General features: G+C 38.6%; 1 protein-coding gene across 9 annotated transcripts in view; it reads left to right on the forward strand.

The window, feature by feature from the left end:
* The window catches only part of SULF2 (sulfatase 2), a 79167-nt gene that overhangs the window by 18919 nt on the left and 35209 nt on the right, over positions 1-25039 (forward strand). For 2 of the 9 annotated variants that reach the window (XM_038158605.1, XM_038158603.1), the window contains 3 exons: positions 15868-16114; positions 21635-21874; positions 24593-24744. In XM_038158605.1, the coding sequence (XP_038014533.1) occupies positions 15940-16114; positions 21635-21874; positions 24593-24744 (567 nt within the window). In that variant the 5' untranslated portion in view covers positions 15868-15939. The other 7 variants (XM_038158604.1, XM_038158607.1, XM_038158602.1 and 4 more) reach the window with 7 other exon arrangements.

The following is a 25039-nucleotide window of genomic DNA, read 5'->3' on the forward strand; positions in this document are numbered from 1 at the left end:
TTCTTCTGATCTGCCAAGATACTGAACACCCTCAGAAATACAATCCTTGTATTTTGTTATTGCATTCTCTATGCTGAAGCATTTATGAAAATATTTTTAATTGTACAATTAAAGTGAAAGGGCTATACATGAATTACAGTGTATGAACAATAGCATTTCCTAAATTTTAATGTTTTCCCTTTCACCTTATATTTTTGCTTTCCTTTTAATACAAGAGCTTGCAAATCATACTGTTTGAGTAAGAGCATTGCAATTTTATTTTCTTGCGTTATGCTTACATGAAAATGTATCAGATTGTGAAAAACTGGAATTCGGACAACTTGTAGGTATAATGCAACAAGGCTTTGAAAATTTACTAGTAATTTCTGTATATAATACAGTCTTGAAATACTCAATTTCAAATTTCTTCTGAAGGACCCTTTCTTCTAGACAGTATCTTTTGCCAGACAGATGAGAATCTGGCCGGGGGAGTTACCCCATGCTGTTTGCACATGTGTAGGCTTGTGCATACTATGTTTAAAGTTGCATCATTATTGATTTTTCTTTCTTGAGCTTCTTCTGTCATTTATCACATTCTAAGAGGTCAACTTCACTTTCATAAACAGTTTATTAATAATCTTCATTCAGTTAATGTAGCCAGGGAACAGCACCTCCCCTGCACTAGTGCCACCTTTCATATCAGAACTACTTTACTTGCATTCTTTGTGCCAGATTAAAGTCATGCTGTGGGTGACACACCTTGCATATTCTCATTTAACTTGCAAAATAAGTCATACTAGAACATTTGCAGTGGCCTTTGACAAAATATATGATTTTACTCAGCAGCAGAGATCCTAGAGAGGTCACTGGCATGTGACCCGAAGTACTGCTGCATAGTAGCCATAGTGTAAACAGTTACTGACAATTAAGTGCTGTAGATGCAGGGTGCATGACAAACTAATGATGAGAGTTGTACTGGTCCATGTAGTTTGGTCTTGAGAATATCTTTTGCCAGGGTGTTACACATTTTAATAATGTGATACACAGAAAAAATAAGTACATTAATGAAACGTAATGCTTGATAAATTCATTTGATTTCCTCTGGTTCTCATATTCTATACTGAGGTTAGTGGAATTGGGGTGGCATGACTTATGACGAACAGGCCAAAACATGATGTCAAGGGTGAAAAAACAATAAAGCTGAGAATTTCAGGAAAGAGCAATAGGAACTGGAGCTCTTTTATTTGTCCACAGGTTCTCCCATTTCTAGTTGCTCCTCTCTAACTGGGTTGTACAAGAACCTGACAATTTTAACAATCTCTTATGCGCTTTTTTTTTTCCTTTGGGCCTTCTAAAATATGAAGCCAACATTACTGCTGCTCTTACGGAGTTGATAATGTACTTGTATCTGTTGTTTATTGCATAATTTGCTAGATATTGTAGATGAAATTAAGGGTTTATATGCACTCTTTTTAAAGATACAAATGGAGTTCTTTGACTTTCTTAAAAATATCTTTTTTTTTAGTAAGTAGAGAAGAAGCCAGCTATCAAAATATTACATTGTGTATTGTTCTTGTTACAGTTGCTATTTGAAGTGCTGAAGTGATGCTTCCTCTGAGAAAAAAGCATGATAAACAACTGAGAATCTACTTGAGCCAAATCACATTAACATTTCTGTAACAGAACATAGCTTTGCATTTTTCTTTTTGTGGGAATTTGTAGTTTAACTTCCTTCTTAATCTTGGGTCTCCTCTTTCCTAGCAATGTGAGTTTTGCAAGGCAAAGGAGTGCTTTGTACTCTGTGGTCTCTGTCATGAGGTTATCTGCTATAATTTTGGTTTATTATATTTTGCTTTCTTTGTTGACTCTTAATTTAATTTTATCATAACTTGGCATGTTGTTTAGTTGCTGTTTCGCTGAGGTCTGCAGCTTCCCTGCCCTCATCATGTCACTTTTGATTAAGCAACTGCAAAGCCCTTTACCCAGCTTCTAAAGGGTAAAAGTCAAAAATCAATAATGTGCCAGTCCTCCCAAAATGGAATAGCAGTGAGAGGTAAATGAATGATTAAACGTGATTAATAACAGTGTAATGGAAGATTCAAAGTAGGGAAAAGTACTCACTTTAGCCTAAACTCAGAGATTTATTGCTGAATACTACAAATAATGGAATCATCAATCTTTCGAGGACTAAAAAAAGGCATCTGCTGCAGCCATTTTAAAATGCAGTGAAAAAAAATCTTGCCTCTTCATCATTGTCATTTGTGGTCCAGTTATTCTGTGTATAAATTACATGCTGCATAAAGAAACAGGTATGTAAACTTCGTAGTTAAAATTGTTTGCTTCTTGTACAGTTTAAAGTTGTCAAGACTGTTGGCAAAGGAAAAAAAATAGTATTGTTGATTACTGTGAATGTGTGTACAAATATACAAGTGTTCATGTGGTTTTGTAAGATGGTAATTTTGTAAAAGCTAGAGCTCTTATGGGATAATGGAAAAAATAATAATGATACATGCTCAGCAATGCCTAGAGTTTGGTTATTGACAACAGAGAGGACTAGCTAGAGACAGGACTTGACAGAGAGGACTAGCTAGAGACAGGACTTGTTTCCTGACCTTGCTCACCAAAGATGAAAATATACAGAAATTGAGAGGAGTCAGTATTACATAACTGGAAAAGATTTGTTAGCTGTTTGTAGCTGAGAGTTAAATTGTCCATGTCAGAGAAGAAAACCTTCCCATCCAGTCCAACTTCTGCAGGAAGCAGTGCTATGGATTTCAGTTGAAATTCTATATTTTAAGAGTTCTGAATCTGCATCCTGGAAAACAGTGATATCTAAGGTATCATAAAGCTGTTTCTGCCCAGCAAAATACGTCTGCATTTCTAAAGGTGTGTGGGTGGGAGCGAGCTCAGAGAAGCATAGAAATCTCTTCCTGGGGCAGATAAAATAGCAGGGAGTCCTGAAGGACTGTGTGTTACAGCACAGAGCAACATCTCCATAGATGTGAGGCTACAGCTTCCTCTTTCTGTGATGAAAGCTTTCTTGGCAAACCAAAGACTTGCAAAGGCTTTTCTTTCAGTTAGAAAAATAGAGCAATGGTGAAGTTTTTTGGCTTTTTTCCTTCTATCTTTGAATAAACTAAAGGTTGGTGTTACAACTGGTTCGGTCTTAAACATGAGAAGTCTTGGGTAACTTCAGCTATTCTGAGTTCAAGAGCTCATCATTATCTTAGTTTTCAGTACCAACTTCTTGCACAGTTACATTCTAGATGCCTAAATCCATCCTGTGGCTTTTAATGGATGTGTCATCACTGTTCCAGGTTTTATTCTCACTATCATGTCTCTTGTGTGCTTCTTCACTTCTTCCCTATTAAAAAAAAAAAAATTGACTTTGAAATCTTGTGCCTTACATTTCACATAACCCATTACCTCTTCAGAAAAAATCCTACTCTGATCTATTCTTATCTTGTATTCTCCTTATCCCCTTGGATCTACTTATACATATGCATGTATTTCCTAGATATATGGAATCCACTTATCTTACACAAATCTGTTCTGGAGGATTTGTGTCTTCTTTGTGAAACTTCCATCTAGTGATTGTGATACTTAATTCACTTTCACAGTGAGGTCAGGAAGCTGCAGCCATCTTAGACCCGTAGATCCATTGCTCAGTGACATCTCAGCATTCTTGCAGCAACCTCTTTTTGTTTATTACACATACTGTTAGTTTGCCATGGGGTCTGGTACTGATCTTTCAATTGCATTAAAATCAGCTATTTTAATTTCAACCCTTTTCCCCTGGAAGAGCAGAAACAGTATCCTCAGGTGTTTTCCAATTATTTCAAGTAATTAAACCACCCTTTTTTTCTTTAACATTCTTGACTGAACTATGGTGCAAGAAATTAAAAGCTTTCTGAAAGAGCAAAAGCACTTTCAAAAAGAGTTTTCTACCAGTAAAGAGAAGGAAGATGGCATAAACATAGGCTGTGATTGATTTAGCTGCCAATTATGCTGAGTAGTAGGGTGGTATTCATGTTCTTGGGCAGTTCATTATGTTTGATACAATCAGTCAGGTTGCATCATTAAACTCTGAGGCCTATTTGAATGGGAACTGCACTGTATTAAATTTTATTGCATGCAATCCATTGTTTCTTGTTGGCTTTCGTTCTGGGCCTGCTTCTCTCTACTCTCCTGGCTTGTATTGCCTTTTGGAGCTGTTTAAAGGGAATGAATCTATACACAGGGATTTATTGTTATTTACTGTCTGTACAGTCATTTTATATTCATATGAGCCATCTAAATTATTCCTGTATTTCTGACTGTTTGGGATGTAGCCAGAAAAAATATACTCTGGCAGACACATTCATGGGTTGACCTTTTCTCAATCAGTGAACTAACAGTAGTGATACTCTCAATGTAAGATCTTGGGGCTCTGACCTAGGCTGCAGCTCAAGCCATCAAATTTTCTGCCTCCAGCAACGGGATGTATTGCCTGCTGAACTCTTCTCAATCATTTTGTCTTTTACCTTTTTTTCATTTTAGTGAGTATTGGCTTCTTGTATAAGCTTCCACTTTTTCTTCTCAGGTGAAAAAGGACCAGAGAACTCTTGTTTGCCATTCCATTTGATACATCATCTCTGTGCCTCACTGCAGCAGCACAGAAGATGACAAAGCATGGAGCTAAGTATGAAGGCTCTGGGCACTTAGATATGGACTTCTAAGTTGGGCATACGGAAATTTTCAAGTGTCCTGAGGGCTGCAGCTCTAGTCTGTGAGGCTCAACCTGTCTGTGAAAAATAATCTCTGTGGAAATATACTCAGATGTCATGTCAGACACTCATGTTTGGCATGGGAAGTAGTGAGTGTACTTTGGGATTCTCAAGAATTACTGCTGAAGTCAGTCGTGAGAATGATGAGCATACTAATAAGACAAAGTGAACTAAGTACAAATAAAGAGGTTGCATTGCCAGACATCAAAAATGTTCAACTACAGTTTCAGGACTTAAAAAAAGCAACATAAATTTTCAGAACTGTTTTGTGTGGCTGCTTAGTACTTCTGATAAATCAGTCCTCTCTATTTCAGGGCTGTAAATGAGGCTTACTGTAAGATATCTTGCCTGTAATTTGTTGCTTACTGATAATGCCAGAGCTTTGCAGTGGTGGAAAAATAAACTGTGCTTCTAGTTATTAATACATTTCTTTCTGAATTCAGGATAAGACATAATTATGAAAAAAAAATCAGAAAATCAGAAATTATATGTATTCTAAGCCAGAAGGGCAACCATGATGTTTAATTCTTCTGTCTGAGGGTGGCACCTGAGAGACCGGCACAGGTTGCCCAGAGAAGCCGTGGCTGCCCCATCCCTGAAAGTATCAAGGCCAGGTTGGACAGGGCTCGGAGCAAACTGGGACAGTGCAAAGTGTCCCTGCCCATGAGGAGATTGGAAGGAATGATCCTTAAGTCCCTTCCAACCCAAACAATTCTGATTTGAGACATCACTGTGTCAGTAGCCATTAATGGTATAGTATTGTAGTTATGATCTAGGTTTTTTCATATGCAGAAGTCTTGCCACTACCTTATGGAAGATTGTAAACTCTCAAGGTAGGGGACTGATGCTAAAGCTCATATGTAGGTTCAACTTTATTTTTAACATTTTAGAAATGAAAGTAAAGTGTTCTTTAGCCAGGGGCAGCACATGTTTCTGTTTCAGTGTCTTTTTTGTCTTGAACAAAGTAGAAAGAATTCGAATGGCTTTAGTGTCCCTCAAACATGATATAAATAATCTCTACCCTTGATACCTGGTAGAAAAAATGAAACTGATTTGTCATTAAAAACCAACTTTTTAAAAATTATAGTAGTTTATATTTTAAGAATGTACAAGGTATGCATTATATCTTTGAAAAAAGACTGCATGTTACCAGTAATGAAGCTACCATAACACTATCAAAACTGCATATGTACTTGCTGATACATCTCTGTTGTCTCTAGAGGAAGTAACCTGCATACCCAAATGCACCACATGACCTCACACAAAGGGAATTGCGAAATCCTCAAGGTCCTTGCAGATGATCAGTAAGAAAGATGCCAGTGACTGGTAGATGAACATTTCTCATAAAGTAACTACTTTGTCTCTGATGAATCAGTCCTGACCCTGAAGGGAAATCCACAAAACACCTTCAAAAGATAAGCCTTAATATTAAAATTCATGACTTTGATAAAAGGTAAAAATGATAGACTTATTAGACATAGGTTTTAAAGGTATACTGTAATTTTCTTAACCTCTCTTCTAATTTCTCCCACCTCAGTAACAAGTCTGTGTTTTTCAGCAGATTAGTTACTACTTATTTTAACAATCTGTCTCCTTTTTTCTTTGTTAGCAAGCCTTCCTGTATGAGAGATCTGAACTACTTTTCTTTCACATGGCTTGATTAACACATTAGTTATATTTAGAGCAGCTTAACTTTGAAGATAGCTGCTTCTGTTTCAGATCTGAAGAAGCACTTGATATGCCTGAGGCTGTGTCTGTTCGTTCCCATCTGTAGCAGTTGATCCAATAACAGATATCACATCTCACCATAAGCTTTGCCTCACTTGTGCTGTTGAGGCAAGAGAACAAGAAAATTACTTTCCGAGTGTGCGAAATGCAGGCAGTTGTGTAATTTTCTCTCCTAATATTTCTTGGTATTGTCCATTTGAAGCCTAGCTTAGAAGACATAAATATCCGGTCAGATCCAGATGTGTGTGTATGTATATATATATATATATATATAACTATTTTAAGTATTTGAGGTAGAGTGGTAATTAGAAGACAATGAAAAGCAGAGTAAATAAACTTAGCTTTCCTAATATTCCTAATAGAGGTAAAGTCTGGGTGCATCCCGTTGGACTTTGTGTCTACAGGATAGGCCTTGTAAGTGAAAGTACTTCTGCTGTAGGCGCATCAAGTTCATCTGAACCCAAAAACTGCAAACAAAACCTTTCTATGGCAGAAAGTGCATAACATAGATTGTATACCTGTGCTAGTGTGTGAAATGTGCAGAGGCAGGACATGGAGGTGACCGTTCAGGGTGCTAGGACTGGACTGCTGGAGATAAATGGAGCCAGTGCGGTCATGTGAGGAGACCCTTGGCTAATGGTGAATGCCTGGGGGACCACGGCTTGTCGTGCTGAGGCTTGCTGTTTCTGCCATCCTCTTTATCAGTTGATTTTACATTTTTCTGCTTTAATACTTACAAATCAGAGCATAGTTATTTTTAGATAGACATGGAGTATTTTATCATTACATACTTTATTATTTTAATAGGAAATGTTATTTACATAAGGGAGTGACTGTTGTCTTCCCTAGAAGAATTTTTAGTAAAAATTAATGTAGTACTCTTTCACATTTTGCGTCACATACCAGATTGTGCTGAGAGTGCAGCTAATCGTCAATTAAACAATGTGTTCAGTTGATGATTGGCCTGTCGCTCCATATCCATAAAACATCCAGGTGTTGGAAGAGGAGGCAGCCTGAGCACTGTAGTACTACCTGTTGAAAGCCAACAAAGGAAAATAAGATCAGGATGCACAAAAGAAAAATATGAATTCTTTATAAAAATGAAAATTATTTATTAAAATAAGTTACTAAATTATTACTGACCTACAGGCCACTATTTTAAGGGTCACTTACAAATGGGGTAAATGGAGGCTGCTGTTCTTTTTATGGGCTGTGTGACCAACAATAGTTCATTTAGTTAACATTCTTCATCCTTCAGGTGCGTCCTTGAGCATTATTAATAGTATTAAACTAGCTGAAATCACTAAACCACTTCAAGTTTGGATGCATAACAGTTGCTACCCATCCTGTTTTGTACCCATGCCAGAACAACTTCTTTTGAAATGCATGAGATGAAAATGCCATTCTCTTGAAGAGGAAGCACATTCCACTTTGCAGGGTTGTCTCAGAGCAGGGGTTGTATTATCCTCTTAATGCACTTGTATAACTCCCGTTAACATTAATGGAAATTACATGCACTCCCTGTGAGGTGAATGTACTCTTTTGTTGAAATGATTAATCTATTGTGACAGATTTTCCAGTGACATGAAATCAAATTTAGGTTCCTAGACTAATGTCACTAACACTAGTCTCAGTATCTTTTGATGCTTGTAGTTTATATTAATGAAATTGTAGTTTTATATTAGGTCATGTGTTTCTTAAAATGGAAGATCCCACTTGTAGTCCTCTAGAAACAGGGAGATAATCAATTTTCCTCTTCAATGTAAACGACTGTATAGCAAAGTTAGTATTTTCTTTGGCTTTGTAGTTACTGCTTGCAGTCCCTTTAGAGGTAGTTTATAGAGGTTGCATGTTGCAGGTAGCAAACTGTTGGCCTGTGGTTAGGGCACAGGAATGCTGGGTTCCTCGTTCTGTTCCTGGCCTGAAAGGCTGTTTGACTCTGGGTGACTCTAAGCTGCCTTTAGACACGAATTTATGTCTAAAATATGCAGAATCAGTACATCCTGGCTTATATGTGTGTTGTAAAATTGTCTGTGAATTGTTTCATTGTGAGTTGAAAGTTGCTAGCTAGATGTTGAATGTTATCTCAGAAAGCAGTAAAAGAATTTTATCACAATGCTAGTGAGATGTAGGTCCTGTTTTATGCACATCATGTGAGTCTGTGATTAGTGTAACTCCCTGTCATGGAGTGGTTTATTTATTCCAACACAGTTGTGCTGTTGCAGCCCCTAGTGTGAACACTGTAGTACTGACATATAGTGTTTCACCTCGATTGTTCATTCCTGTCCCTACAGGAGCACACTTGGTAACTTAGTGACATCCTTGTGTTTGGAGAAAGTGTGTGCCATTTTACTGTACAGTATCATACAGCAACACGTTGAAACACCCCGAGATGTTTATTTAGGATTTGTCTATGCATAGCTAAGAACAGAGCCAACAGTGAAAAATTGTTCAAGACTGTTAGCCTTCTCCAGCAAAGTCCGCATAAGGTCACTGAGGGCAATGCTTGTTTTAAAGCAAAAGTCCTAATAAATCAAAGATTGAACAGAATATTAGATGTAATAAGAAGTGTCAGGAAATTCTGGGGTAACCTGTGCTGAATGTTTGACAGTATCAGCATGGGAATGTCAGAAGAAAACGTTTCATTCTTATGGGTTTTTTTGGGTTTTGTTGTTGTTGTTGTTTTAGTTTTGGGGGTTTTTTTGTTTGTTTGTTTTTTGGGTTTTTGGTTTTTTTTTTTTTTGTTTTTTGTTTTTTGGTTTTTTTTTTAATGTGTTAATCTGCTAGTATCTTTGAAAGGTACTTTTAAAGTACTTTTTAAAAGATATTTTTAAAGAGGTCTTTAAAGTGTCCAGTGAAGAACTTACCAATTTAGATAGTTAGCCAAACAAATTCCGGGAGTAAAATGTAACTGGTCACCGATAGTGTAGACAGCACCTTCTGTGAACACAGTCGAAAGCTTCAAAGAGCTTTGAAGTAACATCACAGGTGTCTCGGAGCAGGGTCCGGGGCAGACGCAGGCCTTCAGCCCCTTTGGAGTCTGTCACCTCCGTCCTTCGCCCCACAGCGCTGTTGGGGGGGGGGGGGGGGTAGCTGCTGCGTGGGGCTGGCAGCACTCGGCAAGAGCTAGCGATAGGGGACAAGAAGAGCACAGACTATGAGGGGCAATTAAATTCCCCTTCCTCCGCCCGCCATGGACTATCCCCTTCGGTTAGAAAGGCTCTGTGCACCAGGCGGGAGCTCAGCGTCGGTCCCTTCTCTTTGGAGCGGGGCTGTCTCTGGGACCTTCCTGGCTTCCCGGGGTGCGGGGCTGCGCCGTCGTCTTCGCCGCTGCGCTGCCGCTGGACTTTGAACAAGCCCGGGGCTGGTGGGACAGGTTTCCTCCCTGTGCGCCGCTGGGCATTGCGCAAACTCGGGAGGAGGATCCTCGAGGTAAATGAACTTTTTAAACGGGAAGAGGAGAAGAAGGGAGAGGAGGAAGAAGAGGCGGGGGCAGCACCCGCCCCTGCGCTTCCTCTAAACGCTTCTTTGGGAAACAGGATTCGGCTGCTGCCCGGCAGCGCGGCCGGAGGATGCACTTCCCCGCGCCGCCGGGCCCCGGGCTCCGCGGGCGGGCGGTGGGTGCACCGGCCCTGGCCTGGCACGGCTGAGCGCCGGCTCCGCGGGTAAGTGGGGAGTGCGAGAGGGGAGGTCCGCAGCCCCCGCCCCGCCTCGCGAGCTAGGGACGGCGGGCGGCCGTGCCGCTTGTGCCGCTGCTGGCTACAGAGCCGGGCTGCCATCGCGGGGAAGCTGGGCGGCGGGTCTAAGGTAGTTGTATAGGGATCGGGTGGGGCTGGAAGTTGAACGAGGGGGCCCGAGGGGCGGGCGGAGACTGGAGGCGAAGTGGTCTCACCGGCCTCGGCCAGCCGTGCTGGAAGCTTGCGGAGCTCCCCCGCCCTGCTGCGGCCCTGCCGGCCCGGCCCGGCGGGTCGGCGCTCGCTGGCTGCCGCCGTGGGCTGCGGACCGGCCAGGGAGGTCGTGCCGTCCCCTCGCGAGTGGGAGAGGGCCCGGGCGGCCGCGGCGGGGTCCGGGGGTGCGGGCTGAGGGAGCCGCGCCGCGGCGGAGCAGTGCGGAAAACAGTTCCCAAAAGACAATTGGATACTATAGCTCTCAGCTTCACGTTTGGCACATCACCGGACCGATCTGGGCAATGTGTGTATCTGAACGCCTTTGTGTGATTGCAGCTGTATAAACACAGGGAGATTCCCGCCCCCCCCTCCCTGTATACAGCTACAAAAAATGTGTTTGTTTGGTAGGATGTGTATGTGTAATGGTATCTGGTTTTGCCTGTTGTTTTTTTTTTTTTTTTTGTCTTGAAGCATTTGCACTCATTCCCTTACAGTATTTTCAGAAGTATAAGTCAGTGGTTTTTACTGTACTTAATACAAGTTAATATAATTATCCTTAAGTCAAAGACTGCATCTATTATATAAAAATGTGTGACAATACTAGGTAAAATAGCAAAATAATTCTTTGTTTCTTTCAAGTTTTTGTTGGGTGTTGCATATGGTGCAGAAAAATATGTTTATTATTATGTATTTGGGGGATCCAAATAGCAATTTTACCTATCAGAGGACTAATTAACTCTTTTTGTGTCACTGGGAAACTCTAACAGTAATATTCAAGCAGTGGGCAGAAAGAAAGTAGATTGAGGTGCTTAGAACATTTCTTAAAATATCAAGTCCTAGGGAAATTTATAACTAATTTACAATTCTGTTTTATTCAAAATAAAGTTACAAAATATGAATGAGATTTTGTAATTTGACCAAGCTTCTCTGTGATAAATATTTCATTTTTGTCTAGTGTTCACCAGCATAAGGCAAGCAAGTCAGAAGAATGTGTCTTAATAGTAATTCAGTGACTGTAAATCAGCACAACTGTAATCTTCAAGAGTCACATTTAGCACTGGGGATTTGATTTTTGTATTTTCTCATAAATTTTTGACTGCCTGGGGGGAAAAAAAATCAGAAAGTAAGAAAACTATAAGCAAATGCAGCATGTTGTTAGATTACAGCAGTAATGTTGATACCAGTCCCCCCCTGGGAACCTTGTTAAATTGCAAACAAGATTCTTCCCAGTCCGCATATGAAAATGTGTTTATCTCTTACAAACACAATATAATGGTTTGAAGTGATGGCTGACAGCTTTAGTGAGAGAAGACCTAGCATAACTGAAGCTCAATGTAAAGGAGTGACTCCAGTTAAAAGAATAGCAGCACAGCTGAATCCATTTAACTGGTAGAGTGGATTTGATTGGGTTGGTTGCTAGGGAATGTCTCCAGCACCATGTATTTCAATGAATTTAAACGTTGGATGAATTGCACACCTAGGTCTGCTTAAATAATCCACCTGGTATTGGCTCCAGCTAAAATATCCAGCCATATTGAGAGCAGGTGTGTGTTGCCTCTCTGTAGCCAGTTTTCCCTTAATGTGCTGTTCCACTGTGTGGCTCACATGCAGCTACCTCGTTCTGTGGTGGCTGCTGGGCAAGTTGGACTTGTCATACCAATTCTGTACTTAGTGTTTTGTAGTATACTTATTCAAAAGGAAAACAAGCCAAAACAAATAAAACCCAAAGCCAGTTAATGCAACCATTACTCAAAGCGGTAATTTCTAGAAGTAGACTTGAAGCAGACTTATATATTTGATACAGAGTTACAGGAAGAGTCTGATGTTATTCTTGGTTGTGTTATAATAACTGAATTACCTGACTTCAGTGAAGTTGCACAGAGCTTATGCAGTGGACAGTTGTGCTGGGACTTGCATTAGGGAGGTTGGGAGCACCAGTCTATGCAAGCTATTGCCAGTTAATAATTTTGCACACATGGGGCCTCTTACATCTGTGCCAAGCAATATTAATCAATAGCATGTTAAAAATACCATCTGGGATAGAACGGACATCAGTCATCCCTGTGCATTCTGCTGCTATAGAACTGACATTGATTACTGAGGGCAGTGTTATAAAGAAGTCTTTTCCTTGGTGTAAATGCTACCTGGAAACAGCCTTTTGCTGACTTCTTTTATAAATGGAGTGTGGATGTCCAGTTTTATCTCTTCAACATTTATAACGTGAGTTAGTGTAACATTTTGTGTTGCCACAAAGGAGGAAGTAAGAGGACCAGACTTCCTCAAAAGCAGCCTTCTAAGAAGTTTGACAGGCTTAAGAAAGCTCATCTAGATGCCTCATCTGAAGAAGATTTCATAAATTTCTGATTGCACTTTCCTAAATATAAAACATGAGTGACTAGATTTTTCAAGTTCGTATGTGTAATCTGGAAGAAAATACGAGACATGCCTAATTCTCATGAGAACCACTACAGATTAAGCATCTTTAGTACTGGAGGATGGCCTGCAAAGACACAGAGAGCAATGAACCATCTCTACCACTCATACCACAATTGCATTTTGGAGAGGGTTCTATATGAAAAGTGCTATATTAAAAGGTTGGGGCACTGCTTGGAACTGTTCTGGCTTTATCTGTAAGTTGCAGATTCACCTTGTTGACAGAAATGGGAAAAGAACTGTTAATAGAACTTCATGTTTCTTCCTAGAAGTTCAGCAAAGACTGGCGGTTAAAAAAAAACCAATCTGTATTTGGCCACTGGCAATCCATGAGGGACACTCTTGTGTCGCTATTCTGGTAACTACTTAAAGCTAGCTTTTGGATTGTACTGTGTATATGTTGTTAGTTGTGGTATGTATGTCTTGTAAAAACATACTTTAAGAAATAGGTTATTTTCTAAAATTGCTTTGATTTTCTACTTATCGTATGACTTCTGCACATAATTACACACTTTGAGTTGATTCCTGGGAGTTCTTACCCTGATAACAATGGGAACATAACACATCACAATAGCTGAAAAATATTCATTGTGGGGGAGTGAGGTAACAGGTTTGGTGGAAGATGTCTGTTGTATCTGACATGAAATTCTCTCTTCCACTCACAGTATCTTTTCAGAGATCACTAATTCTTTTAATCACAAATATACAAGTGTGGATAAAATAGCTGCGGGAGAGCAGTTTATGTGTGTCCTCAAATGTCTTAAGTATTTCATAGATAGCTAAGCAGCTCTCTTAGCTGGGGACAGCTTCTATTTTTAGTTATGGAGTGTGTGAGGGGCAATAAAGTGTGAGGAAATGACTGGCTGAGGGGAGAGAGGCAATGAGGTCGGGAGGTTACTTCCATGTATTTGTTTTACTGATGAGAAAAATGTAAGAAAGACAGATACACAACACTGTGGTGAAGGTGGTTCTGAGCAGATATAGCAAGAATGAGCAGCCTTCCAAATGCTGCAAGAAAAGTTAGCAAATCCTTTTATTTTGGGAAGCTGTTGGCTAGTATAGACTGAAGAAAACCCACATGAACTTCCAGACCTTCAGAAAAATGTTTGTGTGTAATGAATACATCTGTAGTGTTAGTTTATTTTTTAAACAAAAGTACATATGTGGTAGTTTCTGAGGAGCAGACGGTATTTCTCTACCTCCTCCCTCAAAAAGCTCGTATCTGAGAGTATGTGCCTGCTAAGCAAACTTTCTTTCTACGCTCCCCTGTTGAAACAGATGCAGGTTTCTTTCTCAAGCTGCTTTTGTCTGCTCCGGACAGTAGTAACACATTGACTCTGACATGATTCTTCCCAGTTATACTGCTGGAGATGGAATTCTTAGTACAAGGAATGAAAATGGATTGAACTTCTCAGTGTTTCTTTTGCTATAGCCTGGCATATTTCTTAGCAGCAGCAGATACAAAAGCTGCATCTGTAAAATTTGAAAGCTCTTTCCCTGCCCATTGGAACAAGTATTGGGATATATAAATACATTTTTATTAGGAAAAAAGGTAACTTCCCCTACCTGTGAAACCCACTGGACAGACTAGTAAGGAAGGAGGATTTTTCATTTCCTCCAAACCCTATCAGTGTGCAAATTTGGAAAGTACCCTTAACAAATATTCCATATTAGTATAGCAATGTATCTGTTGACTTATGTGAAAATTCAATATACATTTCTTATGTGAGCATAAAAACTGATTATAATTTTTCAGACCAATGGTTTTGCTGTTGCATGAAAACTTTGATTAAGAAAGTTTATCTCAACGAGCAATTACTAGAGAGAAAGTAATAATGTGGCTATGAAATAAGCTGCTGGAGTAAAAACTGTTTTCTCTAGGGGTAGAATAGCCAACATGTTTCTTAGGGTAAAACACATTGTGCTATGTTCTTTCTGCTCTGACATTTCTGGGCTTTACAAAAATCAGAGAATCTCTCTTGCATCATTTTAAATTGATTTTTCCTTCTTGTACCAAAGATCTTTGGTACCAGTCCAGAAAAAAACACGGAGCAAGGAGGGAATTCATAAAAAACTGACTCATTGATTGCTGGATCTGATGAAATAATTAGTACTTGATATTTTCGGTACATTTTCGTATTGTTATTTTGACTTCTGAAGGCAAGAGAAGATCCCTTTATATCAAAAGATGACTGAGCAAAGCTGTGATTTCAAAGATTTTTCAGCATGCTAATTCATTTCTTGTAATCTCCTTGTAGGAATTACTAAGAATTTTTCATTGCCTCATTAACAGGAGTAGTGCCAGTTAGATGTGCTCTGTTTTGCAATCAAGTCATAGGCAATGCAAGTCACTTTGGTGCATCCATTCCCGAACTTTAGCAGTAATGGGCCTTCAAATGTGTTTGTTATTAATAATGATATTTTTAAAAATAATCTTGGAAGCCAACAGAAATGCCAAAGGGATCTTGTACTAACATCAAAGCTGTAGTAGACTTCAAACAATATCATGACATAATTCCAAGATCAGGGCAGCTTTGCTCTTTAATGGAATTTGTAAGATAAATCAGTATAGAACAAATCTTCTGTCTGAGTGTTCTCTGACTTTGCAAATATGTTGTTAGCTCAGTAAATTTTACTACAGTCCTGTTTAAGAATTATGATAGATATAGGGTTTTTTCCTCTTCAACATCTGCACTTTTGATGTAAACAAAAATGTCATCTGTAAATGGATCACTAAGGAAGAAAGAGGGTGATTGCTATTTATGTGTATGAAAGCAAAAGAATTTGAAACCTTGCTAAATCCTTGAGCTTGCTGCCAGATCTGAGCTTGGAGCGAAATTTCATTGCCTATGTTGATAACAGCTTATGAATTTAATTTTTCAAGTTTCTGCTTCTAGCTGGCACTAGAAAAAAAAGTGTTTGTTTTGGAAGTTTGGTTAGTTTTTTTTTTTCTTAGGAGTTAAGATTATTTCAAGTACATTGCTTTTTACTTCTTTGGAGAGAGCCTGGCTGTTCCTTGATGGGTGCAGAGGGGTGAAAATATAGATAAATACTTGTTTCCCTCTCCCTTATAGGAGACCTGCAAAGAAAAAGAAATAGAAGCCGTTAAGCTACCTTGTTCAGAGAGAACATTAAATCAGCACAACATGGCACAGCATAGTATTGTCCTTGGATTATTCATGATGACTGTTTTATCACTGTTGGATGGAAGTTCAACTTTCCTGTTAAATCAGCGTCTGAAGGGAAGATTTCAAAGAGACCGTAGAAACATCCGCCCAAACATCATCCTTGTTCTTACTGATGATCAGGATGTAGAACTTGGTAAGAGACCAGTACAAAGAGAATTTTGGCCAATGAGTATGACATTGCTTTTTCTTGAAGCTAGATCCTTGCATTCAAAATAAGAAATTTTTTTTCAGTGTGAAAAATGATAGGAAGAACAAGTTTAAACCTGCCTTTATAATGAACATCCTTTCCATCTGCCTGCAATTCAGGGACAGCAAAAGTTAGGGCCAAAATGTTAAAGTTCCTCTTCCTATGGAAATACAAAGTTCATGCCTGTCTGTCTTCATCTAAACACCTAAGCTTTGCTTCTGGCAATTACAAGTATAACCTGGGAAGCTGCATGCCAAAACAGTAGGTTTAAATTCATAACTGATAATTGCATCATGTAATTATCCAAATTCTCTTGTGTAATTGCAGCCATTCATTACGTACACAATTTTCATTTTATTTACTTAAATGTTACCTAACACAGTCATACTGTTCTTGTAATTGTCCATTTAGATGTGTAGTTGATTACTGACCAAAATGACACAGAATGAAAAGATCTACTCTGCTATCAACTCTGTGTTAATTGTTGAAGAAAGAAGATGAAGATTAAACGCATGCTATGCCTAATGATTTGGAATAATGAATTAACTGACAGTTTGGCTTTTGTTGTGTTACCTGAACAAGCTTGTATTTACCAAATGCTGTCTTTAGTTATGAGAAGTGATTAACGCAAGCCAGTTAACATTAATAATTTTGCATTAGAATGATACTCTCATATGTGTATGAAACCTCAGTCATCTGAAAAATGAGAACGCTTGTATGTGTAGTCTGGTGGGGCAGTTTTGCCTCCAAATTTTTCTGCATCCGATTTCTAGTATGGATAGGAAAATTTGGAAAACAGACCTTACAGAAGAAATAGAACATAAAATTAATCAACTTGTACTTCTCATACGCTTACTCATCTTGTTGAGAAGTTAATCACAGCAATGTTGCAGTCTTTGTACAGATGCTTCCTTTGTATCAATATTACTGTATGTCTGCAGTATCATAGACGTCACATTCTTCTTCAAGGTGGTAAGAAAACTGCTGTGGAAGTAATCTCATCTAATTAAATGCCATTCAAATTAACAGGATCAGATGATGTCATTGTCACCTTTTTTTAATGGTTATTTGGATCAGAAATTAAGCAATTTCAAGAACGTATATCCCAAAGAACCCAAGTATGTTTTCTTGCAGGCTTGGAAGGTGGTCCTAAAAAATGTATCATCTTCTATTTTGTGCTAGCCTTTGTATTTCTGATGCAATTGTGTAAGTCCTTTGGGCAGTATATTTCACTTCCCTGATAACTTGATGCTTTCCAATTTCAAGGATAATGGGCATGTGTCCACGCAAATTAGGATCTAACTAAGGAAAATCCATTTGATGGAGCTGAGATTGGATATTCATCATTTGCCACTAATGGCTTTGGGAGACTCAATATTTGTTTGAATTAATTTTTATTCTTGTCTGTTGTCTGGTGAGCTGTCCAAGTTAATCAAAATTGCCATTTGTGGTGATTGTAGTTAGTGCATTTAAGCAAGATGAAAACAAGATGTGAATTACAAATAAAAGCTAAGGAAAAGTTGGAACCTATGAAAGCATAGCAGAGAAAACTGTGGGTAAGATTTCATCTGTTTCTAAGAATATTCTGCAACTGATTGGTGTTTTAGCTTTCATTGTTCTCTTGTAGCTACTTTGGAGGTAAAAGGGAATGCAACACAATCTCAAGTGCCTTTAACAGCCTTTCCTTTATTTATTTAAAGATAGATTTAGCAATGTGCCAGTAGCAGGTGGAGCTTACCGGAAAGACAATGTTGTCCTTTCCTGAAAGGAGGTGGTGGTGTTTTTTTGTTTTGATTTTTTTGGTGTGGTTTTTATTTTTTGGGTTTTTGTGGGGTTTTGGGGTTGTGGGGGTTTTTTTGTTTGTTTTTTTTTTTTTTTTTTTTTTTTTTTTTTTTATTCACATTACTCTTAATCATTTTACTGAGTTTTACTGGAAACCAAAACTTGGCCTTGTATTGGAAGAAGGAAAATACTGATGAAGGGCTGGTAGATCAAATGCAGAATCTCTGAAGGACATCAAAGGAGAATAAGTGTAGATTGTAATGGATACAAATGGGAGAAGACAAATGAGAGCATCACGAACTGCGGACACAGACATATTGGATAGACTGTCTAATCAAAAGACTTGTATTGACAAGCATAATATAAAGAAGAGGAATATGGTGACAAGGAATAATTAATTAGGAATGGACTTTTTTTCCCTGCTACATCCAAGTTAGTATAATGCTGATGTCCCCTGTGTGGTGGATTCAGTATCTCCAGTTGAGTCAGGTTTGTCTACCATACTGCTATGGCTTTAACCAACCAGCTCATTTCGTAGTCTTAATTGGAGAAAGATCTGATTTTTTTAGGAGCTATTTCAACCACATTAAAGAAATCTGAGTGAGAGGTGATTTGTTTGTTTTGAGACCTTCCTCTGAAAAGCTACAAAGGTAGCATGGAAGATAATTTTTTCTTAGTTATCCTATGTGGAGATGCTTTGTTAAATGTGAGGGTGTCTTGGGTTCAAGAAAGGGAAATGAAGATGTGAAAAGGGTGTCTAATGAGTTTCAAATACAATAAAAAGAGAACTCTTTACGAGACAGTTAATTAAAATTGTGGGGTTCAGTTTATTGGAAAACACTTCTGAAGTGCTTCAGAGTAGACAAATCACTTGATACTTAATACAAGTTCTTCAACAGTTGGAGCGCCATAAAACGTAAATTATTCCCTCCTTCAACAAAACACAACTCATAGGAAGTCAATATTTTTTAATAATTAATATGTATATTTTCTCCATTAATATTAGTCAAAATATCAGCTTTGTCCCTGAGGTGAACTGTGAAGATAGGCGAAACAAAGTTATGGAAAGCACACATTTCAAGTGACATTTCAACATAAAGTTTGCTTAACTTTGTTCACTGAGTAACTTTAACACTTCAAATTGATTGAACTTCCATATTTTCATAGTAGTCCAATGAATATTTTCTTAAAATGGCATAGAAATTTCACTTTTAACTGCTAGATTTTTGTTTATTATCAGTGGTTTTAGATGGTTAGCAACATTTTCTGAATTAAATATTGACACTTAGAAAGCATGACTTCTTGTCATATATCCGCTAGTGAAACCTCAGAAGGTTTTCTAGCTCCAAGGTGATGTGGTGAGGTCCCAGTTGCTGATTAACACACAAATAATCTGCCAGAGAATGGATGTCTGTGTATGGGAGGCAAACGGAAGAAAATAAGTTTTAGTTGACTGGTTTAATGGTGTTTAAAATATTTAAAGCTGGCCTATTTAAGATTATACAGAAGAGTATGCTGGATTTTTACCTTGCACTGCCCTGTCACTCTGTATTAGTTCTCAAGCTGGAGAAGCAGATTAGATCATATGTTTTTGTGTTAAAGACTGTTGATATATAGGACATTGTCATTACAGCAGTACAGCTTCTTTTATTAAAGAAGCTTACTGTCCCCAAGGGGAGTCTTAACATGTACTGTTATTTATGCATAAATGCCTCTGTCATTTAAAGGCATTGTTAAATTGTATTTCAATATTGCGATGGCAAAACATTTTTTCAGACTGCCTGTTTATGCTTGGGCTAGCTCATAAGACAGCAGAGGAAGCATCCGCAGTTTTCAAGCTCACATAATGTATAATTAGCTATTATATTTGTTAACTGTATTGTTAGTACCTTTAAGCACTGACACTTAACACACAGCTATTATAGAAACAAAAAGGTACAATCTTGCTTTCTTCAGAAACTCCTTTTTGATATCTGAAGTTTAGCAAATTCTAAGGGGGCAGTGCAATAACCTGCCTTGATTCTTGACACAAAGTAATATGACATGTGCTCTGACCTGAGAAATGCACAAAGAGATTTTTAATTTTTTTTTAATACTCATTCCAACAAAATGGTCTCAAACTAATGCCACAGCAGTTCTTAGGTAAAATGACCTACCGTAGCAATTAACCTTCCTTCATGATGCCAGAGAGTCAGATTTTGTGTGTGGCTTATGACCATTTTGCCTCTAGGTTTTGACTCCTGGTTATATCAATGTGCTCTGTACTGTTGCAATTTCATGATGAAATCCTGAGCTTAGAAGAGCTTAGAAGAAACCTAAATCCATTATTGACAGAAACAACATAGTTTGTGCCAGATGGTTGTAGGATGCAACCTTTAGCTTTGATTAAAGCTGAGCTGTTAATCCAACTCAGCCTTGGGCAAGTTAACCCCAACCCTATTCTAGCATGAGCCCATACGTTCCTTTCCATGTTGTCAATTGGCTTTCTCTGCTCATAACGAGAAGGGAGGGTTGGTGATGAACAGGTTTTATCTCCTTTGCAAGGTCATGCTGTTGACATGTACCATGAAAAATTCTTTAGAAAATTGAAATTCTTCCTAGATCAAGAATTTTTTCTCTAACTTGCTCAGTTTTAACTATTAGGCACTGATAGAGGAGGGAAACTAAATTTCTTATTTGTCTGATCCTTGGTGTTTCTGGGTTTAGGAAGAGTGCTGATATGGATCCAGATTTAGTTAGGTGGATGTCTATGGTAAAGATCCAGTCTTTGACCAAAACCTTATCTTAAATAAACAGAAAAGCCATTTGGCAGCATTGTGGCATTCAGTAATTGTGGTCAAAAAGACTTTTATTCATGTTACCCCAATTTATCAAAGTCCCTTGCTTATTTGTTTGGTTATATAAAAAAGAGTATTACCTGCCCTGAGTAGTCATCTAAAAATCTCATTCTGCAGAATCAAACCTAAGAAAATGTAGCTAGTAAGACTGTTACCAGAATGGGTGAAGCAGATAGCTAGAACTCAGTGAACTTGTTATGGAAATTATTATGGGAGCTTTTTGTTGTCTTTGGTTCAGTGACAATTAGAGAAATCAGTACCTCCTAATGTCTTACATTAGGGAATAGAACTATTTAACTACACAACAACTCCAGCAGACCTTTCTTAAGCAGTAGTTTGGACTAAATAGTCTTCCAGATGGAATGATTCTGTGCTTACAACCCTCAGCCTTTTGCATAAGGCTGGCACAAAAGGTAACATGAGGTTTCTTGTGAAACCAAAAATTAAGTAACACTTACAGACTAGGTATGATTTGGTCAGGGTTGCTGCATAAAGTGCTTTTCACCCTCAGCTTCTGGAACAGTACTAGCAGCTCTAGAAAGGATGTAGAGGTGCTGCAGATAGTTACGGTTGTAAATCTTGAATTTAGAGAAAGATCATAATGCTTCTTTTATTTCTCTATGTCAACATGCTTGAGTCAAATCTTCACTTAGGACTTCAGTATTTAGTCCTTACTGAAACGATGGGAGAACTTCACTGAGGCAGGATCAGTAATCTCTCTGGATTTGGGTTCACTCAGAGATAGCAGTGCCCTTACTACTTGTGCTTCCTTCAGGTCTCTCATGTGGTATCTGAGTTCTTGTGACTGAAACAAGAAAATATTTCTGAAATGTTTTCCCTCTTTCAGGTTCTATGCAAGTGATGAATAAAACAAGACGTATCATGGAACACGGAGGTGCTCATTTCATCAATGCCTTTGTGACAACGCCCATGTGCTGCCCATCTCGCTCCTCTATCCTGACGGGGAAGTACGTCCACAACCACAACACTTACACCAATAATGAGAACTGTTCTTCTCCATCCTGGCAGGCTCAGCATGAAATACGCACCTTTGCGGTGTACCTCAACAATACAGGGTACAGGACAGGTAAGATCAAGGCTGGGTCCATCTGAAAGCTTCCTTAGAAGCTTACCTCAGACTTAGCACAAAGGCTAATGTATGTATTTTAATTCTAATTTCCTCTTGACTTCTGGCATTCTTAAGTACATAATGCCAGAGCTTAAGTCTTGGTGTTGATTTAACTTCCTTCTATTTTTACTTCAGGAATTTTTTGTTTACAAACAAACAGCCAACAAAAATCCCAAGACTTCCCTTTTTCAGAAGGTGGAAATAAAATACCGTGTGTGCTTGAACTGAAGACCTAGCAAACCTAGAATATGGCCTACAGTTACCTGAAGTGTGCAGAACAACCAAGAAAGGTGCTATAAAAAGGAATTAGTGGTTTGACTTCTTTCATAAAACTGATATATGAAACAAATTAAGAATGAGAGAGAAGGGACTGCTCCTCTTGTGCTTTGGGGCAGTCAGCTGGTATGATTTCTCTAGGCAATCAATTCCTAGAAAGGTGTTTAGGAATAATTGGCAATAATAATTTGTTGGGTTTTATTTTTTAGTTTTGGGGTCCTTTGGTACTACTGGCTTGCCCTGCAGATGTACAGTTTAGCTTCCCAATTCCTTGTTTGTGGTGCGGCTTGTTTGTTTGTTTGTTGGCTTGGGTGGGGTTTTTGTTTGTTTATTTTGGGGGTTTTTCGAGGAGTAAAGCTTTTTGAGGCTTGCTTATATATTTCAGTTCACAACCTTGGAGTGAGAAAGCTTTTTTAATGAATTCATAACCCAGGCCATCTCCCTGTGGTTTTTCTCTCCTCTTTTCTCTTTGGTGTAATCTTGAAGGCAGAAACTGTACTCTTCTATTCCACTTCATAGCTTCCATCTGTTTTTCTTTTCTGCTGCTGTTTTCACATCTCCTTTGCCACTTCTCTATCCATTGTGATTTCCCTGGGTTTTGTTCTGTTGCAAAAGATGATTCTTCTGGGGATCAGTCTTTCTGCTGTGTAGTATGTTCTCTGAGGTGGTGGCATTTGTGGCTGGGATCTGTAGAGACTTGTGCTGCTGCTGACACCTTTGGGAATGTGCTAGTCGCATGCAGGCAGGAGGGAGCAGTGTGGTGCAGGTTTTTCTTGCACAAGTTGTGAGTGAAAAATAGGCGATGGAAAAGGTGCATCTTTCCCCTAATTTTTTCTTTGGTTTCAGCCTCGGTTGTCAGTTTCATATTTTTCAACTTTGGCACTTTAAAATGCTTGACTAACTTTGTTAGGCACTGTACTTGGAAGAATAGAGAGACCGAGCTCAAGGGAAGTTCAGCCTTTGGCTGTGATAATGAGGGGTGGAGCATGTGACAGCACACTGTGCTGTCGGTGTGCCATAAGGTATAGAAAAATCGGCCATCAGCGCGCAGTAGACTAAAATGGGTGTGTGTATACACACCTGTATTTCTCCTCTTAGTCTACCTGATGAAGTATCTCAATGAAGGAGCTAAAGGGATCTGATAATAAAATGTAGTCTTAAGCTGCTCCTTGAAAATACTCTTAAGATGCAGAAGACTCACTGTATGTTTTATGCAACCCATTAGATTTCTTGCAGTTACTAAGGTAATTATACTAACACGACATCTTCTAATCCTTACAGTAGTGTCATATTTTTGGTTGTCACAAAAGGTGCTGACTTGAGACCATTTTGTTGACAATTTTGAAGATGGCTTCAGTACTTAGGAGTTACTGATTTTTGGAAAATCTGGTCAGTTACTTTAATACCTAAAAAGAACTGATATCTCCTGAAAAAATCTTACCCATGGAACAAAATTAAATACTTAATGACAGGACTTTTATCTCAGAACCCCCATATTTCTGCAGTAAATTCAATAATTTCACTAGGTTTATTCAACTATACGTTGTCGGTCTAAGAGTATATTTGGCCATGATGTGAATGCAGCATTTGGTTGACCTTTGGGCTAACTGGTTGTTCCACACAATGCTGAGAGTACTTTCTCATCTGCTTCCCTCTGATTGTCTCTCAGGGGACAAAAAGTATTAAAAGTAATTTTTGCTTGATACACATCTGAAAAAAAGGACAGACGTGTTCTCTCTCTCCCCCCACTCCATCACTATACTAACAATTGGGCAAATGTTTAACTTTGGGCTGAGGAAAACTGGTATCAAATACAGAAGTAAAAGATTTTAGAGAGGTAAACAAATCTTTATGTGTAATTAAGACTCGTGCTCAGAACCCAAGTCACTGTCTGGAAAATTGTCTGTTGAAATAGGTCAGAGGAGCAGTGCTCTAAATGCATTTTCAAAATACCTGATGTGCAGCATTCATGTTGAAATATAGAGTGTTAATATCTGAAAACATGAGTTCTAATTTCACACTCTTGATGGTAAATGCAGTTTCACGGGGCACTAATAGGTGAATAGATGCAGCTCAGCATCATGAAGGATATGAAGAGAAGAGTCTGGGGGGAGGAATGTGAGGTCTGACTCCAAATATATCAGGTACTGAAAAAGAAATTATAATGGGTATTTTGGTCCAGTTTCTCCTGTACATAGGTTGTAAATCAAAATATCTGCATTATGGAGATATAAATAACAAAAAAACAGAGGCAAGATTAAGACTCAGAACTTTTATCTCAGATCTGTTGTAACGGAGAGAACAAAGTTATTTTAAATAAAAACAGAAAGGAGTGAATCAATTTAGCAGTGGTGTTTCTGTTATGCCTTCTTACTGTGCTTCTGCTTTCTCTACCCCTAGCTTTCTTTGGAAAGTACCTTAATGAATACAATGGCTCCTACGTGCCTCCTGGTTGGAAAGAATGGGTTGGATTACTTAAAAATTCTCGATTTTACAACTACACACTCTGTAGAAATGGAGTGAAGGAGAAGCATGGATATGACTACTCCAGGGTAGGTCCTGTTGATTCATTTCTATTAACATTTGGACATGACCACAAGAAAGCTGCACTTTATAGTTTCGGCCTCTTTTTGTACTTGAAAGCTGCTATGTGTAACATTATCTACAACCAGTTACAGTAGTGTTGGGACATTATCTTCCATTCTGGGAAGGTTGTGTTACTGAAACCATTGTTACTGACAGGGTAAACAAGTAAAATGTTCTGAGACTGTGTTAAATATGACAAGCTGAAGATGTGAAGGTAGACTTAAATGCTTCAGGTTAACTATTTCTGCGTTTTGAATGATA

Source organism: Motacilla alba, chromosome 20, assembly GCF_015832195.1.
Source record: "Motacilla alba alba isolate MOTALB_02 chromosome 20, Motacilla_alba_V1.0_pri, whole genome shotgun sequence".
NCBI lineage: Eukaryota > Metazoa > Chordata > Aves > Passeriformes > Motacillidae > Motacilla > Motacilla alba.